At 36.6% G+C, this 20,098-nt stretch overlaps 1 protein-coding gene across 1 annotated transcript in view; it reads right to left on the reverse strand.

Moving 5' to 3' along the window:
- Positions 1-20,098, reverse strand: part of Tab2 (TGF-beta activated kinase 1/MAP3K7 binding protein 2) — a 38,880-nt gene that overhangs the window by 8,427 nt on the left and 10,355 nt on the right. Inside the window, exons 2-4 of the mRNA XM_013026996.1 lie at positions 18,419-18,609; positions 11,173-12,673; positions 91-251 (exon numbers count right to left, since the gene is read on the reverse strand). Of these exons, the coding sequence (XP_012882450.1) occupies positions 91-251; positions 11,173-12,673; positions 18,419-18,520 (1,764 nt within the window). The 5' untranslated portion in view covers positions 18,521-18,609. The remainder of the gene's footprint in view (positions 1-90; positions 252-11,172; positions 12,674-18,418; positions 18,610-20,098) is intronic.

Here is a 20,098-nt window from a genome sequence, read left to right on the forward strand (position 1 = left end):
GCATTTGCAGAAAACTAGATCAAGTTTTTTTTTTTTTTTTTTTTTTATGATGGCAGACAGTATGAGAGTATATAAGACTTTAACACTTACTGAAGGGATCTGGGATATGGAATTTGACCTTTTCAATCGCCTTCGGGTTAGATTATTTTCCATTTCATTGACCTCGGATTTTAGTTTATCCAGCTTTTTCTTCTGAATCTCAAGTTCTCTTTGAAGACGCTCCATTCTGGCTTTCTGGTGTAGCAACAGAGCTGTCATACATATAAGGAAACGTGAGGATCCACCACCTTAGGAATGAACCTCTATGCTGACTTGGTAAAACAAAAAACAAAACAAAAGGACTATACCTGTGACAAACCAGAACTGACCAATAATCCCACAGCTACATTAAAACACAACATTGTTAGTTGTTTAAACACGTATAATTTCAAAAACTCTAACTTAAAAGTTGTTTTAATTATTTAAGCAAATATCATTCACATTTAAACGTTTCTTTTAGGGTTTAGATTAAGTCTACTTCATGGTCAAGATAATATTTTCAGCCTATACCTTTTCTTTCTTTTTTTACTTTTATTATCAAGGTGCTGTTCAAAGTGTTAGTTACATATGTAAAGCAGTGAGTGTATTTCTTGTGAAGCATTGTTACTCCTTCCCTGGTTTTTCTCCCACTTTTCCTCCTCCCATCCCCCCTCCCAAGTTGTAAAGTTCATAGTGCCTTGTATCATTGTTGCATTGGTTCACTCTTTGTCCTTTGTCTCACCATTTTGTTATTCTCCTTCCTCTCCCCACATTTAATGTATACACAAGACACAGTGTATCAAAATAAAAAAGTGGCAACAGAGGATAAACCAAAGAGGGGAAAATACAAGAAAAAAGAAATAACTTCACACAGTACATTAAAAACAACAACAAAACCCTTTGTTTCCATATATTGGAGTTCATTTCAATTAGCATCATTTTTATATGGTCACACATACATAGCTATGGAGCTAGTATGATCCTCTGCTAGGACTATCCTAGACATATACTAATTATTACAAATGAAGGAAACCATCTGGTGTACTTCATTTAATGTTTTTTCCCAAGTCTTTTCATTTCCTTATGAACGGGGTGATGTCATTCTGATGGAAGCATAGAATTACACTGTGTATATATACCACATTTTCTTGGTCCATTCATCTATTGAGGGGCATGTGAGTTGGTTCCATGTCTTAGCTATGGTAAATAATGCTGTAATGAACATAGTTGTGCTGGTAGCTTTAGTGTGGCCTTGTTTGTGTTCATTTGGGTAAATGCCTAAGAGGTAGGAATAAGTTTGTAAAACCAAAATAAGTTTGTACAATCAAACAATAAAGATCAAGAAGTCAATTAATGGACAACATATTTCAACAAGTTTTAGAACACAGTAAAAGCAGACGAAATGACAGAGACTAATAAAGGAGAATACAGAAGATTACAGCAGGGCATTATGAACAGGTAATTAGCTTGTCCTGTAGCCCTCTAGGAGACTGAAGGAAACAAGTAGTGGGAGAAGTGACAATGGGGCAGAAAAAAGTGTCTGACTGGGTATGGAGTAATCATTCCCCATTGTGAAGGGCAAGCTATATGTAGCTTCATGTTTATTTTAAACCCCCACTTCCATTTCCCTTCCTAATGCAAAGGTGTAAGTCTCACTTTCATAACACGGGCTTTCATCTGGCCTTTATAACACTTTACTGAAACCATCAGCCAAAGATCACCGCACATGAAAGAAGTGGATAAACAAAGAGCAAAACTGAACCTTAAAAAATGAAGGCAACCAGGGAGACAAACCAGCACTTCTAATTAATGTAATTAAGTGATAAAACATACTGCTATTAAAAAGAATCTGCGGACCAGTTCTCAGAAATTAGAAACATCACTGCTGAAATAAACATTTCCTATATACAGGTTATAACAAAGACCAAGGTAGTCTCCTAAAACAGAAAATGGAAAGACAAGACGGTAGAATATACTAAAGACATATGGTCCAGGGGACTGAAGGCATGGCTCAGTGGAATAGAGCCTGCAAAGCCACTGTGAAACCCTGAATTCAAATTCCAGAGCTGCTCCCACCTTCTAAACAAGGAAGCTGGAAAGTTGGTGTAGGACGTTGAATAACTGGTGACAAAGTCTAAAAAAATGAAAATGTAAAAACTGTTAGAGATAAGAAGAACTTTTCTAGGGCTGAAGGTAGAATATGGAGTAGGGAACAAAGAAGACTAAAAAAAGTCCTAAGAGCTTCTGCCTACAGTCACAAAATTCTGAGTTCAAATCACAGTACTACCAAAAAAAATTTTGTTTTTTTTTTGCCAGTTGTGGGGCCTGAACTCTGGGTCTGGGCACTGTCCCTCAGCTCTTCAGCTCAAGGCTAGTGCCCTATCACTACTTCTGGCTTTTTTCCTGCTTATGTGGTGCTGAGGAATCGAACCCAGGGTGTCTCATGTATGCAAGGCAAGCACTCTACCACTGAGCCAACTTTCCAGCCCCTTTTTCTTTTTTTTAAAGGAGGAAAAAAGGCCTACTACTAGTCACGTCATTGTAAAATTTTATTATTTCCAGGAAAACAAGATCATCTACAAAGGCACAAGTACAATGATATAGGATTTTCTCAGTGACATGTTCTGTGGAAAAATGAATTTCATTGAAGAATTCTACACAAAGGTAAAAATATGAGGGTACTTTCAGACATTTAAGGATTTATGTATATTTCAGGAGATATTCTAACATAATGAAGGGATAAATGAAGAAGGAAGAGTCAAGAAATGGTGACTCCTATTTATAAAAAACAATAAAATCAAATCCCTAGGTGAGGGTTAGGTAGTAAACTTAGCAAAAAATCAGTTGATATTGTGAGGGGGCAGCAATGTCTCTTGGAAAAAGGAATAAATGGTACCTTAGAGAGATGTAAGAATATGATAAAGACAGAATGAAAAAAAATCCTTCTAAAATTCCAAGAGAGAGAGAAACCAGTATCAAAGAACTATCATACAAATGAACAACTTGGCTCTGTCATGAACTTTAAACAGTATGTTATTTTTTGTAACTTCTATTAACTGTCAGTGTTATAATCAACCTATAGACCAAGCATAATCTATAAACTGCTGTGGCTGAAAGTTTGTGCTCCATGAGTCCATCTGTTGAAGAATATCCCCACGGTAGCAGTATGAGATGAGACCTCTGGTGCTGCTCTTATACATGGGATTATTGTCCTTCTCAAAGAGACTTGATGGTGTTTGCTCTTCCCTTCCTACACCACACACGAGTCACCATCTAGGAGTCATTGGCCCTTACCAAATACTGAATCTGCTAACACCTACATTTTGAGCTTCCCCGATGTCTAGAAGTGACAGGAGCACATTTCTGTTGTTCATAAGTTACTTAAAGTATTTTTTTTTTGTCAGTCCTGGGACTTAAACTCAGGGTCTAGGCACTGTCCCTGAGCTTCTTTCTTTGCTCAAGGCTAGTGGTCTACCACTTGAGCCACAGCGCCACTTCCAGCTTTTTCTGTGGATGTGGTACTGAGGAATAGAACCCAGGCCTTTTTGCATGCTAGGCAAGCACTCTACCCAGACCTTAAATAATTTTCTTGTAACACTGGAATATACTAAGGAATCATGAACAAAGTGTAAAAGTTAGCTAATATATATTAGCTAACTTTTAGCTAGTTAATATATATTAACTAGCTATATATATTTTAGTTAGTTAATATATGTTATATAAGTAAAAATAAATAGATACAAATTGGAAAGAAATAAAGAGAAAGGAAGAGCTGCTGGTGGCTTACTGCTATCAGTAAAAGCCTAATTTATCATAGCAGTTAGCAAAAACCAATTTAAACAGAATAAACATATTTAAAAAAGCTATACTCAAACTCTGTATATATATATATATATATATATACACACACAGTAATATGTGGTTTATGTATATATCCAATGTAATTAGATATAAACAAAAATTACACTATATAAATGTACACATAAAATATATGTATTGATAAAATACAGTGAATGTTCACCATTTTGGAATTCAAGCTTAATCAGATAGTAATGGAAATGAAGTTATTTTTGTACTACTAGTTTAAAAGGCATTAAACAAACACAGGGAAGTACAAGGGATAGAAACAAGCAAACTATTTCAAGGGCTTACATGTTATTACCTTGGAAAGTGTAGGCATTAAACATCTCTTGGATATGAAATAATAAAAATTTCACTTTTAATGAATCCTAATTTTAATTAGGATTTTAATTTAATAGAAGAAAACATTGATAGAAACAATGGTAAAATAAATAACTGATATTATTAAAAAGTCTCTTTAAATGTTAAACTTTAATTTTTTTCATGTAGCAATAGTTAATACATTGTGAAATACAGTAAGACCAGTAAGACTTTTATGGTACTGAATACATATGTACTAAGGTAATAAAAGTGGCATATTTAACTTAAAATTGTTTTACTTCTTTAGTTTCCCAAACAAGTCTGTTTTCCTAAACACATAAAAAAGGAGGAATTACAGGTTAAAAAAAATTAGAATCTTTTGAATCCTTTTTCAGACAAAATTAAATTAATGGATAAAAGTAGTTTAGTCATGTAACTACCTCCCTCTTGTGGCTGTTAAGATAACTGTTTGTGAATTAAAGTTCAGTATATGTAAATTTAAGTACACCTATCCAGGTGAATCTGATGTGTTATATAGAAAGCTAAGTCTTCACCTAGCTTCTGATGAACAATGCAGAAAAATGTCAATTTTATTTGAAACCAAAAAAAAAAAACAAGAAGTTCCATATGGTGTTAGTTTAATAATTTTAGGCACTCCATAGTATCAGCAACCTTAACCATGAGGACAAGATGAGCTTAAAAAATATCTATGATTCTGTAAAGTGTACCCCAGACCTTGTCTTGATGGATATAAAGATTACAGACTTATTTCAAAGAAAAAAAATGCAACTGAAAACATAATGGGGACATATTTTTCCTTATATATGTATATGTATGTATATATAAAATATAATCATTCCTGTCATTAAACTAAGAAAGTAAATGTCAGTTTCTAAGAAAGAGTCAAAATTTCCTATTTGGTGATTGAATCACAAAAGATTCAAAGGTGGCAATTCTTTAAAACAAAGCACCCTGTTTTTATTATTTTGCTATTTTAAAGGCAAATTGAAATCCTAGCTTGCAACAGTGCTATAACTAGGCCTGTAACTTGGGAATAGATGCACCAACAGCACAATGAGGGATGATGCTTTATCTCTGTAATTACTTGTAAGACATTTAAATTATTTATACGTAACAGGAGATGAGTGTTAATCATTTTATAGCACCGGCAGGGCCTCTTGTTGGAATTCACTTGTACATAATTAAAACTATGAAATCTTGTAAAGACACAGATCTTCTCCAAAAATCATTTCGGAGATTAGGAATATTTTTAGTTTAAAAGAAAATATTGTAGTTACACTGATGTTTGTGACAGGATGCTATGAGACTAGCTCAATGTCATTTCAGGGAGTCTCATAACAGAAGACACAACACAGTACACATTTTGATTCTTTTTGAAGTTTTAGAAGGGGAAATTGAAAAAAAATAAAACAAAACTTATAAGTCTTGTTAAAAATCATTAAAATTAGAAAGAATAAAGTCTATAAAAACAGAAAAGTTCACAAATTAGTTAAATACAATTGGGGAGGAGGAGTGAGGGTCAAAAAGAGTAAGAGGGGTTTAATATGACCAAAGTATTTTATATGCATGCATGGAAATGTCACTATGAAGCTTAATATTAAAATTTAAAATATGCCAATGAAATAGGCTTCAAAAAAGGGATGCATGGAAAGATGCTCACCTACATTCATGAAAAGATATAAATTAAAAAAATAATATTGACCTAGCAGATAAAGATATTTTTTTGATAGGAGGGGTGGAGAAAGAACAAAGAACAGTCTTCCAAATGTTCTTCATTAGTAAGTATAGGAGTATAAGCTAATAGAATAGTTTTAGAGAGAAATTCAAATTGAAACTGGCATCATTTATTGTGGCAGTCATCAATGTCTTTCATCAAATATTTCTGGTTGCCTTCCCCTAGGAATGTGGTAGCACTGTGCCTTCCACTTCCTTTGAATTTGGTGTGATTAAATGACTTGCTTTACTCAAAGTGTAATACAGTGAAGTTGAGGCCTAGGGAGACACTGTTGATCTGCTGTACTTCCAAGTCACTGGGTAGAGACAACACCAGAGAATCTATACTGCTGTATAAGCATAAGCAAGAATGAAGTCACTAGTATGATCTGGCTTGTTACTGCAGCATGGTAACCAAGCCTACATTCCGAGTCTATTTTGCCAACATTCTTGGATATGGGCAGAAATATGATATGGGAGGACTTTCATTGTAGTGGTGTCAAAGCTGATTAGCAACTACCATCAAGAAAGGACTGGTTAAATATGGCAGCTAGATATGCTTGGATATCATGGCAGCCATGTTTAAAACAACAGACCTAAACTCGCTAAAATGGAATTCACTTGAAGAGGAAACACACTCACACACACAAATATAACTTTAATTTTTAGTAGAAAAACTATGAATAATCATTGGTTATCTCTGAAGAGACCTTTTCATAATACGTGGTTAGATTCTATTTGTAGTTTTTATTTATCAAATAAGGAAGAAAGTATTTTATAGCAATCTTTGTAAGAACTCAACTGTGTAGAAATTGATAAAACCTGCTTCTACCACTTATAAAGAATGAGAGCAAGATCCCAAATACCCAAAGTCATCTTGAAATAGAACAAAGTAGGAGAATGCACATCTCAATTAAAAAACTTATTGTACACCAATGGTAATTGAGACAGTATAATCTACCTTAAATCCCTTGTCCTACCATGTTTGGAAACTTAGCAAAATGATTAAAGGTTGCTAGACGATATGATCCTGTGTCTATGTATCGGTTCAGGCCAGAATCACTGCCCTCTACACCAAGAAGGTAAAAACATACCTGGACAGAGTTGTCATTTTAGCTTCTTTGCTTTCCCCTTCTGTGTGTCTGGGGTCTGCTTCTCCCCATTTTGCCAAATCTTTCATGAAAGAGTGTAAAGCTGAGCTTGAGTACCTCATTCTTATAATCCTAACTACTCAGAAGGCTGATATCTGAGGTTCAAAGCCAGCTCTGGCAGGAAAATCAGTGAGACCTTATCTTTAATAACCAAAACCTGGAAGGGGAGCTGTGGCTTAAGTAGTACAGTGCTAGAGTGCTAGCCTTGAGCGTAAAAACTCAAGAGACAGTGCTCATGCTCAGGCCGAGTTCAAGCCCCAGGATCAGTGTGCGTATGGGCCTGTATGTACACACACACAAACAAATTAAGAGGGTAAATACTGGTATAAGGAACATATAAACCAATGACAAAGAATGCGTCTAGAAATAAACTCATTTGATTATAGTCAATAGTTTTCTTCAAAGGTGCCAACACAGGAAAAAGATTTTAACAAATAGTGTTGGTGCATCTGGGTAGCTGAATAAAGTTGAATTTGTAACTTATACTATTATACAGAAATTAAACTATACAAAAAAAGGGGGGGGGGGGGAGGGGGGTAGGGGGGGGGGGGAGGGGGGTAGATGGGAAGGGATGGGAAGGAGTAACAAAGGAGGAGGCAACAATGCTTGATAAGAAATGTACTTATTATCTTGCCCATGTAATTGTAACCCCTCTGGACAGTATTTTCACACACACACACAAACCATACAAAAAACCCCCAAAATACAAGGACTAAAACTGTAACTCTTACATCTTAATGATCATAGATCTGTCAACTGATTCTTAGACAAACATCAAAAGCATGATGAACAAAAGCACACAAATGAAACTTCAGCAAAACCAGTAACTTTTGGGCTTACTACAGGTCTTCATCAAGAAAGTAAAAATATAATATAGAGCGGGAAGGAAGAATTACAAATTCAAGTAACAGAATTACTTTGAGAGCACATATAGAACTCATACAATTCAATAATTAAAAAAATCGATATCCCAATTAAGACGGAAAAACCACAAAGAAATAATTTAAAGGCACAAGTAAGACAATAAGCAAGTCAGATAATAGCAAATATTGGTGAGGATTTGTATGTTGCTGGTAGGAATGACAGTTATTTTGAAAAAAGCTCAGGCAGTTTCTCAATATAGGAATATAGGATGATTACCTTATGTCCCAGTAATTCCCCTCTTAGGTATACACTGAAAAGAAATTAATGAAAATCTACACAAAAGCTTGTACACAAATGTTTATAGCAACATCACTGACACTAGTCAAAAGTCAAAAAAACCAAAATGCTCACCAAAACTCATAAATTTAAAAATTGCAGCATTATCTATATAGTGGTATTACTTGGCTATAAAAATAAAGTACTAAAACTGCTACAAGACAGTGATAATAGAAGATCAGACAGTACATGACTGTTTATATGAAGTGACCAAAATTACATAAATTTATAGAAATAGGAAGTAGATTAATGGATGCCTAGCACAGATGGTGGTGGTCATGGTATGGGGGAGGTAAGAGCTTATTAACAGGATCTGAGTTTTCTTTTTTTTTCCATCAGTTTTAACTGGATAAATAATAGGTTTCATTGAATTTCCACACACATATCCATGTATCTAATATATTCTGACCACATTTATTACTCTCTATTATCCCATCTTCCTCACCAACCCCCAAAATCTGTTTTTGTTTTTTGTTTTTGGCAGTACAGGGGTTTGAACTCTGGCTCTTATACTTGCTGTGCAGATGCCACTTGTGCCAATACCTGCAGACCCTTTCTCATTTTTGGTGTATTTTTGAAAAATAGGGTCTCACATGTTGCTTGGGCCTGAGTGGACCACTATCTTCCTGCAGAGCTGGGATGAAAGATAATCATCATATCATCACTATTCACACCATTATTCTTGATTTTTTATTATTTAAGCTTGAATGTCATGAACTTTTGTGACTAGGCTGGCTTCAAATTGTGATCCCCCCAATCTCAGCCTTCTAAGTAGCTGGCTAGATTACAGGCATGGTCACTGTGCCTGATCTTTGGGTTTCTTTTTGAGGTAACAAAAAGTGTTCTACTACTGGTTGTGATGATGATCAATATCAATAAATATACTAAAAATCACTGATTTGTACACTTGAGTGAGTTGTATGATATGTTAAACACAGAAGCAGAATTCTGTATGACTTTTAAAAATCTTTTCTAACTCTGAGATTTACCTCTAATTAAAAAGTTACTGTTAAGGGCTGGGAAGGTGGCTCCGTGGTAGAGTGCTTGCCTTGCATGCCTGAGGCCCTGGGTTCGATTCCTCAGCACCACGTAAGCAAAAAGAAAAAAGCCGGAAGTGGCACTGTGGCTCAAGTGGTAGAGTGCTAGCCTTGAGCTGAAGAGCTGAGGGACAGCGCCCAGGCCCAGAGTACAGGCCCCATGACTGGACCCCCCCCCAAAAAAAAATTACTGTTAGGATTAAGAAGAACTAACAGGTAAGAGGGAGTCACTTGGGGGAAAAAAATCCCTAAGTATTTTAATGTAAATTGATTTTAATTATTATTTAATAAGGTGATTTTAATGCCTATAATAAACTAAGTTCTACAAAAGGCATTTCTAATCAGCAGACCCTTGTACAAAAGTACAAAAGTCTGAACTAATTTAATTTACATTTCCTTTTGAAAAGAATATTTAGCTCATAAGTTTTGGAAAACTGGCATTTTATTAGGTCTCACATAGAAGAGCTGAGATTTAGAAAGAGGCCCTAATGAAAAATGACAAGGAATGAGAAATGCTGAAGGACATTTTTTAACTCATTTTTTTACTTATATTTTTATTTTAATTCAAAGCTAAGGCTACTGGTTTAATAAAGTCACAGCTTTGATTAATATCAATCTGATGATCAGAACATAAATATAACCAGGGAAAGGCTTTAAAGTATCATTAAGTAATTTATGATTTTGTGAGACTTCTAGGATTTGTGATTATGTGAGACTTTTAAAACAATGCAGTGTGTCAGCTAAGTCATACTACAGATGGATTTCAGGAGAAATAAAACAGCAGAAATAATTTTCAGTCATGTTAGTTTGCTGAGTCCACCCTGGCTTTTGTAATAAAATAATGTAGGCTTTTTTTGGTGCTGGTCATTGGACTTAACTCATGGTTTGCCCGCTGTCCCTAAGCTTTTTTGCTCAAGGCTAGCGTTCTAGCATTCAAACCACACTCTATTTTTGGCTTTTTTTGGGTAGTTAATTGGAGAAAGGAGTCTCATGGACTTTCCCGCCCAGATGTCTTTGAGCCCCAACTCTCAGGTCTCAGCCTCCTGAGATTACAGGCATGAGCCATCAGCACCCAGCTTTGCAGAAATTTTAAAGTCAGCATTACTGCACATACAGGAAAACTGAAAGTTGGGCACATTCCTATAATCTCAGCTGCCTGGAGGAAGGCAGAGGCAGGAGGATCAAGAGTTCTAGGCCAGTCCAGGCCTAGCTGATCCTGCCTCAAGAACAAAAAGCAAACCAAACACAAACAACAACTTCTATCCCCAAAAGCCCAGGGACATGATCAAGTGGTAGAATGCATGTCTAATAAGCACAAGGGCCTGGATTCAATCCACTGGGTCTGGAGAAGCTGGGACATGAGGAATGGGGACAACAGGTGACTGGAAAGCATGTGTCTATAGACACTAAACCAGAGTTGATTTATCTGAGGAACTGATAACTACCAACATTGTTGTTTTATGATAATAAAAGAGTTAAAATTTCATGCTGGGCATGGTGGCTCAGGCCTGTAATCCTAGCTACTCTGGAGGCTCAGATCTGAGGATCGTGATTTCGTGATTCAAAGCCAGCCAGCTGGGCTGTCAGACTCTTATCTTCAATAAACCACTCAGAAAATCAAAGTGGTGCTGTGGCTCAAGGTAGAGTGCTCGCCTTGAGCCGAAGAGCCAAGGAACAGTGTCAAGGCCCAGAGTTCAAGCCCTACAACCGACTAAAAAAAAAAAAAAAAGCGTGTTAAAATTTGTACAAATGCTTTCAAATGTTAGCATTTGAGGTAACATTTGAAGATAATACCCCTTCTACTATGAAATGAAGTGTACAACTATAAAGCCCAGCACGGAAAATTGCCCCTCTTTTAGAATAAGTATTACCTTGTGTATAGGCAGCATCATCAGATCCCATACTCAGTTTCCGGGCTTCACTTATTCTATCCACATGTGCTAAGGATGGGTCAGTGAGGTGCTGGATAGTCTCTGTTTCTACATAATGATCAGGATGATTGAGAAGATTTGTAAGTTCAAAGGTCGGGGACACAACCCCTGGTGAAACTGCAGGGGGCTTATTGGGAGAAACTGTAATTTTGAAGGTGTATTTTGTGTTGGGCTGGGTGACTACCACTCGAGGAGAAGTTGCAGAGTTATTGCCTATAGCTCGACTTTTGGGAGGGTGATGATGTATGAAAGCAGGGCCCATGCTCACTTGTCCAGACATATTCCTGGAGGCAGCAGATGCCCCAGAGTTTGTGGATATGAAGAGTGTGGGCTGATTCCGTAGGCCCTGCTCATCTCCTGTGGTGGCATTAGCTGAAATATAGACCTTAGGCTGACTCCGAGAGATCATCTCATCAGTACTTGGAGGACTGGCAGCTATGTAAACAGTGGGCTGATTTCTACTTAAGGTCTGGCTATTGACTGAAGAGGAACTGTTGGCGGTTCGAGGTCCAGAAGAACGTAATTTTGAAGAATTGTTTCTTTGGGGGGGTTCAAGTTTGATTTCAATCTGGTTTTTTCGAGGTCCTGTCGAAATATTCTGAATGTTATATTGGCTATGGGCAGAAGACTGTGAGCTACCAGATGAATGAACTGTTGGTGGTTGTGGAGTAGTAGGTGAACTGATGGGCATGTAGACATGAGAGGTCTGGTGGCCTTGCTGATTTGGCTGTTGGGCTGAGGTATGTGGCAGAGGATTAGATGCAGGATAAGTAGTCCAAGGACCAGGCTGTGAAGGTTGATAGACTTGCTGAGGGTTCATGGGATTAAACTGAGATACCCAGCCAGAATGCTGTTGTGTCTGTCGAGTTGTACCACTAGGAGCGGTAATATAAGGCCTAATATAGATAGAATTTCCCTGTGGACTGTTAAGTACAGGTGGAGGTACACCATGTATGTGCAAAGATGTAGGAGTATTACGACCAGTCTGGATATTTGGGGCTAACGTTACCATAATTGGATTAAATCTGGGAGTTTGTTGAGAAAGGTTAGATGCTCCTTTGCTGCCTAGGTGAAATCCAAGATGTGGTGTTGCATTTGAAGCACCAGATGTACTGGACATTCCAAAAACATTAAAGCCTTGAGGAACTTGGGCTGGTGCTGTCTGTGGCTCCTGCTGAAATAGTTCATTGTTGGACTGACCACCTTGAAGCTGTCCATCACTAATGCTGTGTGTTAAAGTCCGACTTCCATTCATTCTACTTCCTTCTCTTCCATGGTGGTAAACATTCTGTGATTGCAAGTCCAAATTGAGAGAAGTCATGTGATTACGTAGGCCAGAAATTCCTGAATCATCCGAAAAATTCAGGTCTCCTTCACCATAAAGATACCTTGTACTCTCCTGAGAGAGAACAGCACAGCAAGCATCCAGGTTATTATTATTCTATAAGATAAACAAAAACAATTTATGTTAATAATCAGAAACTAAACTCAGATTGTCACTATTACACAGAATGTGTTTAACAAGTTAATGACTAATAAAATTATAGCCTATATAAGAAACTTTTTGAGAATAATTTTTATGCAAATGACTGAATTAAAAATCCTCACTACTAGTGTAATGAAATTGGTAAAAGATAAAAATGAATCCCATCACTGTTGTTTTAGAAGCTATTTAACAAAATGGTTTCATACAAGTAGTAAAATTATAACTTAACTAAAACAGAACTTTAATACTGAATAAAGTAACCAACTTAAGTATGTAAGAGTTTATAATTAAGTTTATTTCTAAGGTGAATGTATCATTCAGGGTTTCTCAAAGTATTCGAAGAAAATATTCTATCAATACTTACACAATACTTATTCTATCAATAAATTCTCTTAAACCAACGACCGTTTAGCAAGTTAATTTTTTTTTTTTTTTGGTGCTAGTCCTAGGGCTTGAACTCAGGGTCTGGGTGCTGTCCTTGAGCGTGTGTGTGCACGCGCGTGTGTGTACGTGTATGTGTGGTTGGTCATGGAACTTGAACTCAGGGCCTGGGCACTGTCCCTGAGTTCTTTTGCTAAAGGCTAGAGCTCTACCATATTGAGCCATAGCACCACTTCCAGCTTTCTGGTGGTTCACGGGAGATGAGAATCTCATGGACTTTTCTGCCCAGTCTGGCTCTGAACCATGATCCTCAGATCTCAGACTCCTAAGTAGCTAGGATTACAGAAGTGAGCCAGCGGGGCCCAGCTAATGTTTAAATTTTTACAAGTTCTATAATTTAAACCATAGTCACCTAACTTCTTTACCATCTTCTTCCTTTTAACCTGTGGAAAGTATCTTTTTATGAAATACATAAATATAAGGAAGCTTCCAGAGGAAATGAGTGTATACTCTGCCTTTAAAAAGTACCATAAAAATCCACTCCAAAGAAACAAAAGAAAAGCAAAAACAAACTTTAAGGAATCACCAGCAGAGACTGTATAACCATCAGTCACAAATCATCTACAAAGTATTTACTGAACATTTACCATATACATAGCACTGTGGAAGACTGGATGACATATAAAATTTGATTTTTCCCTCTAGAACTTGCAATTCAGGTAGATTAACCACACTGAGTATAGTGATGACACATGTCTAATTTCAACACTTAAGAGGCAAAGGCAGGGAGATCATGAGTTTGAGGCCAGTCAGTCTCTACATAATGAGTCTGTCTCAAATATAAACAAACAAGTGCTGTCACCAAACAAGGGATACTTACATCACATTTACAGGAGACCAATTTGTCTTTAATATTTTCCAAGTTTGGAGGTCCTGCAAGCTAGTTATACTTAGAGAAATTCTTTCCATTCTTTTCTTGTTACAGTTCTTGGTGAATCAGGTAAAGGTAAATTACCTGGATGTCCAGAATGTTGAGAGAGAGAGAGAGACAGAGAGACAGAGAGGAGGGAGAGAGAGGGGAGGGAGTGTGTGTGTGTGTGTGTGTGTGAGTGTGTATGTGTGTGGTATGTATGTGTGTGTATACTGGGGTTTGCACTCAGTGCCTTGGGCTTACTAGGCTGGCACTCTACTACTTGAGCCATACTTCCAGTCTTGGTAACTGGAGTTTGAACCTCAAGGTAAGATATTCCCCCAGAACATGCCTATCCTTTTTCATTAGTAATGTTTGGATAAAGTCTTGTATTTTTTCCTTGGGATGGCTTCTGACTACAACCCTCCTACTTATGCCTCCTTTGTAGCTGAAATTACAGGAACATACAACACTATTCCAAGCTTCCTGGTTGAATTAGAGTCTTGCTTTTTGCTCAGCCTGGCCCTGAATTGGAATTTTCCTGATCTCTACCTTTTGAGTGGCTAGGATTACAGGTGTGTTCCACAATGTCTGGCCCCTGAACTTTTTTTTTTTTTTTGAGACAGAATTTTATTATTCAGCTCAGGCTAGACTTGAACATATCATCCTTCTGTCTTAGATTTCTGAATGATAGGATTATGTGTATGCTACAAGAAGCATCTTGTTTTCCTAACACATCACAAAGAAGATACTGAAGAACATATATACTTTATATATGTTATATGGGCTGGGAAGGAGGTTCAGTGGTAGAGCACTTGCCTTGCATGCATGAGGCCCTGGGTTCGATTCCTCAGAACCACATAAGCAAAAAAGAAAAAAACCAGAAGTGGCGCTGTGGCTCAAGTGGTAAAGCGCTAGCCTTGTCAAAAGTTGAAGAGCTGAGGGACAGCGGCCAGGCCCAGAGTTCAGGTCCCACGACTGGACCCAACAAAAAACAAAACAAAACAACTTTATATATATGTTATATACATACACATTTACATATATAACCTATATATACTTTTCTCAAAGTATTCTAACTGGGTTTGGGGTATGGCTCAAGTGGTAGAGCACTTGTACATGAGGTCCTGGGTCCAATCCCCCAAAATGAAGAAAGGGAAAGAGAAAACACTTAAAGTAATGCTACATAAGACTGTTTCATTCCTATTTTAAAACATCAAGTACTGAGTTATGGGGAAATGTTCTAGATAGTTTTGTCTATAGAATTTTATTAAAGAATTTACAGTATTTTCCTACTAGTTTTTCAATAACTATGCATCTTCAATATAGTTTCATTTTGCTACAAAAATCTATTTTACCTGAAAAGTTAAGAAGTGACTTCTAGGGAGACTAGCTATCTCTCCACCTTCCCCATTTACCCCTTCCCGCCTTTTGTTTGTTGGTTGTGGGGCTTGAACTCTGGGCCTTGGTGCTGTTCCTCAGCTCTTTAGCTCAAGGCTGGTGCTCTACTACTTAAGCCACAGCACCACTTCCCCCATACCTTTTTTAACTTGAGTCCATTCTTATTACTCCTCCCAATTTTTTTCATTTTACATTCTATAGGTAAATGGGTACTGCTATCCATTCCCTGGATGTTTACTAGAGCCTTTCATTTATTATTATTACCCCTTTATTTCCCTCTAAATTTGCTTTATACAACCAGGTAAATATGAATTAATGAACAAAAACTTTAGACACACACACACACACACACACTCTCTCTCTCTCTCTCTCCCCCCCCTCTCCAATTTAATAGAACCTGATAAACTTCTCTCAATTTTTTTCAACCTCGGGCTGGGAAGTTGGCTCAGTGGTAGAGTGCTTGCCTTTGCATGCATGAGACTCCAAGTTCGATTCCTCAGCACCACATAAGCAGAAAAAAGCCAGAAGTGGTGCTGTGGCTCAAATGGTAGTGTGCTTACCTTGAGCTGAAGAGCTGAGGGACAGCGCCCAGGCCCAGAGTTCAACCCCCATGACTGACCAAAAAAAAAAAAAAAAAAATCCCCTCTTCAATTTTTTCCAACCTCATCTTTCCATCATGGGGCTCAAAGGGAAATTAACATATGGACATTACTACTGAATGTCAAAGTAATTATGACATACTAAGTTCTTTTATAATGCAATCATGAAGACCCTCATACAAACCGTTTTTGTGTGTGTATATGTGTGTGTGTGCTGGTCCTGGGATTTGAACTCGGAACTTGAGTGCTGTCTCTGAGCTTTCATTTGATCAAGGCTGGCACCCTACCACTTCAGCCACAGCTTCACTTTGGATTTTGAATAGTTTATTATAAGAGTTTTACAGTCTTTCCTGCCCTGGCTGGCTTTGAGCCTGGATCTCCAGATCTCAGCCTCCTGAGTAGCTACAGGTATGAGTGGCCAGATCAAATTGTGTTTTGTATGTAGAAAAGTATAAGACTCAATATTCAACTTAAAATAATAAATTTTTGACTTCTTGGTTATCCACAGACTGCTTCTCCTTTTGATAGGAATGATTTTTAGTTATAACTCCACTGAGCTGAACAAGCAAGTCACCTTTGAGAATGTGAAGAAATATAAACACATGCAAAACAGATAAGCCATCTCTACTACATCTTTACTAAGCCATCTCTACTTCTAATACTTCAGACAATTAAGAGATTTACTCTTATACTAATTGCAAGAAAAATTAAAGGAAAATTTTCATTTTTGAGATACAATTATGGTACTGACCAATAACACGTACCAAGCTCTCATTATGAATCAGGTATCCTACTGGTTGCTTACCTTCATTATCGTATTTAATTCTCACGTTTTTTCTTTCTACTGTACTGTTAAGGATATGAATATGAAGGTAATAAAGTGAAAGGTAAAAGGCTCATCAGATTATTGCTTGTAATAATCAAAACTTGAATTTAGGTCTGCTTATTACCAAAACAATGATCTTAACCACTGTCTATGTATAGCAAGTAGTATGGAGAATTGGATCTAGCTCAAAGGATAACAGCAGCAGAGGGTGTGAGGAGGAAGAACTAGATAAGCCCATCAGTTTTAGAAAAGCCAAGTTCCACATCAAAAACTAGTATGCCTTAGGAAAGACACATAAAATTTATTCAGAAGGTCCTGAAGTAACAACGTTTTATAATAATGCAAATACATGGCAAAATCTGCAGTTAGAAAGCCATTGACAAAAGTAGATTAGAGACCAGAACTGGATTAAAGACAGGCAGTTTATTAAAAGAATAAAAAGTCAGTTAAAGGATAGGTACAAGGCTATAAAGGCTTGAACAAAATCCAATCACTTGTGATTAAGTAAAGATCTAAGAAAATATACATTCAATTGCAAACTTTGAGTTATTTGTAAAAACCATCTTTTATTAGTCCAGAAAAATATGCAAACATGTGTGTGTGTGTGTATGTGTAGGCACACACACATTTATTTATTTAATTGTACTTTGAACTCAAGGTTTCCTGCTTGCTAGGCAGGGGTACTTATCACTTACTCATTGCCTCTAGCTCTGTAGAATACTTTCTGATACAAAGATTTCCAGTTTAATCAAATAGGAAGACACAACTATCCCTAAACGTTTAGAATTATAAATCCCTAGAATTGTATATGCTAAAAACAATGAAGAAACCTACAACTTAAATTTAAAACTATAAAACCTAACTTTTTCTTTAGCTTTTTTCTCTTTTTTTATTTTTTTGTGGGTCATGGGGCTTGAACTCTGGGCTTGGGCGCTGTCCCTGCACTCTTCAGCTCAAGGTGAGCACTCTACCACTTAAGCCACAGCATCACTTCTGGTTTTCTAGTGGCTTATTAGAGATAAGAGTCTCACAGACTTTCATGCCCAGGCTAGCTTTGAATGGCTTTGAACCATGATCCTCAGATCTCAGCCTCCTGAGTATCTAGGATTACAGGTGTGAGCTCCGGGCTCCCGGCTTTCTTTAGAACTTGGATCTTAGGTACGCTCAAATAAAATACTTCTATTTTACAGAAAAATAAAATACAAAGGCCTTTTAAACAAATGTCCTTCTTGAAGTGCTGAAATAGGATTATAACACAAGTTTTCTGGTCTTTAATGTCTCTTCCCCCCTCTACTTCTGTACAAAGAGGAATTTTTAAACTTTTGCCTAGAGGAAGGGGAAAAATAAAGTGAATTCGTCGTTAATACATATAAAACCATGAATCATTGATTTAACTAATTTAATCCTGGTACCTAATCTACAAGATTGGTATCTTGTAGGAGATACTGCAGAGTCTGCTCTTGACAAAAGCAATATGATTATCAACAGCAAAGTTCTCTTCTTTTCATCATAGCACACTAATGCCAACAAGAAAATAAAACACCAGATTTATGTTAATAGATTAAGAAATAATCAACACTAACCTGTAGCATGCACCTGGATACAACAACTTCAGGTACTTCAGGGAATTTTTGTCGCAGGTCATGTAAAACCTGAAAATCAATTTGGTGGCTTCCTTGGGCCATTCGTATACTGCCTGCTCAGGACTATCCGTACAGTAGGCAATTCTAGGCCTTAGTGGAATTAGTACTCATCTCTTCTGGCCAAGCATTTTCTGTAAAAGAAAGAAAAGAAATTTAATGAGAACTGATTCTGAATATTCTTGTGGACTTAAAAGTTACAGTATAAAAAGTAGTATACTTTTGTACCTAACAATATAAACAGTAAAAATATGCTTGAACCATATAAAGCTTTCCATATAGCTGGTTTCTTGCAACTCTTAAAGACATATTCTTTTATATTGCCTAATTCCTTATTGTTACATGCATGCACCATGGTGGTGGTGTCAAGAGGCATTCAAATAAGAAGTTATTACCAAGGTTGTTTTTCTTGCTTTTTTAAAAAGAGAAGCATCAACAACTTTAGTGATCTATTTTCTTAATGATTACAGAGAATGGCTGGAGGCATAAAATTTTATACTATTTAAAATTTGTAGTTACAAACTTGTGGTTCTAAGAATGGCTGCATGCATTGGCTTTTAAAACTTATTAACTATAATCTATTTATTTATATTTAATATATATTGGATATATAATCCAATAGTTTATATTTTTCTTTGAGATATACTTAATCCTTAAATGCATAATTCATTCATTCTCAGGGGGTTAGTAATATTTTATTCCCTGTGTCTATTCTTTTAAATTGGTATTTGCAAAATTCTCATACGTGGACCCAGCCTTAGAGGTTCTGTTTAACTGGGTGGGGAACAGTCTGGCATATGGATTTAAAAAAAATCCTTATGTAATGTTCTAATGTGTGACCAAAGTTAAAAGCTTCCTCTTATTTTATATTCTTAATGTTCTGAGTGTAAATCACATCTAATTTTTAAAACTTCTTTGATAGAAATATGATTTAAGCATATCAAACCTAAACAAAATATTAAGCTATTTTAACCATACTACTATTCAATTAACAACTTAAAAATATTACAAAATTAAAATTTAGCAAGATAATATAGTCTCAAGTTGTATGTATGTGTGTGTGTGTGTGTGTGTGTGTGTGTGTGTGTGTGTGTGCTGGTCCCAGGGCTTGGGTGCTGTCCCTGAGATTTTTTGGTTAAGGTCTAACACTTGAGCCACCATTTCTAGCTTTTTGATGGTTAATTGGAGATAAGAGTCTAATGGGCTTTTCTGCCTACGCTAGTTTTGAATTGTGATCCTCAGATCTTAGCCTCCTGAGTTGTGAGCCATCAGTACCTGGCAATAAATTTCTTATCTGTAGTCTAAGGTATAATGAAGCTTAAATATAGAAGTCTGTAACCTATATGGATGCAGGTCTCTTGTTCATTACTGTGTAACTAGTACATTATACAACATAATAAAGGATTTCTCATTAGATTTGATCATGATGTAATTCCTGAGTCATCAATAGAATAAAAGTTCATGTATTAAAAACAGCAACCCTTTTTGTTTTCAATCATTTGATTATTTTTTTGTTGTTGTTGGTTGTGGGGCTTGAACTCGGGGGCTTGGACACTGTCCCTGATCCTCTTAGTGATCAAGGCTAGTGCTCTACCACTTGAGCCACAGGGCCACTTCTGTTTT

Source organism: Dipodomys ordii, unplaced genomic scaffold (genome assembly GCF_000151885.1).
Source record: "Dipodomys ordii isolate 6190 unplaced genomic scaffold, Dord_2.0 Scaffold98, whole genome shotgun sequence".
Taxonomy (NCBI): Eukaryota; Metazoa; Chordata; class Mammalia; order Rodentia; family Heteromyidae; genus Dipodomys; species Dipodomys ordii.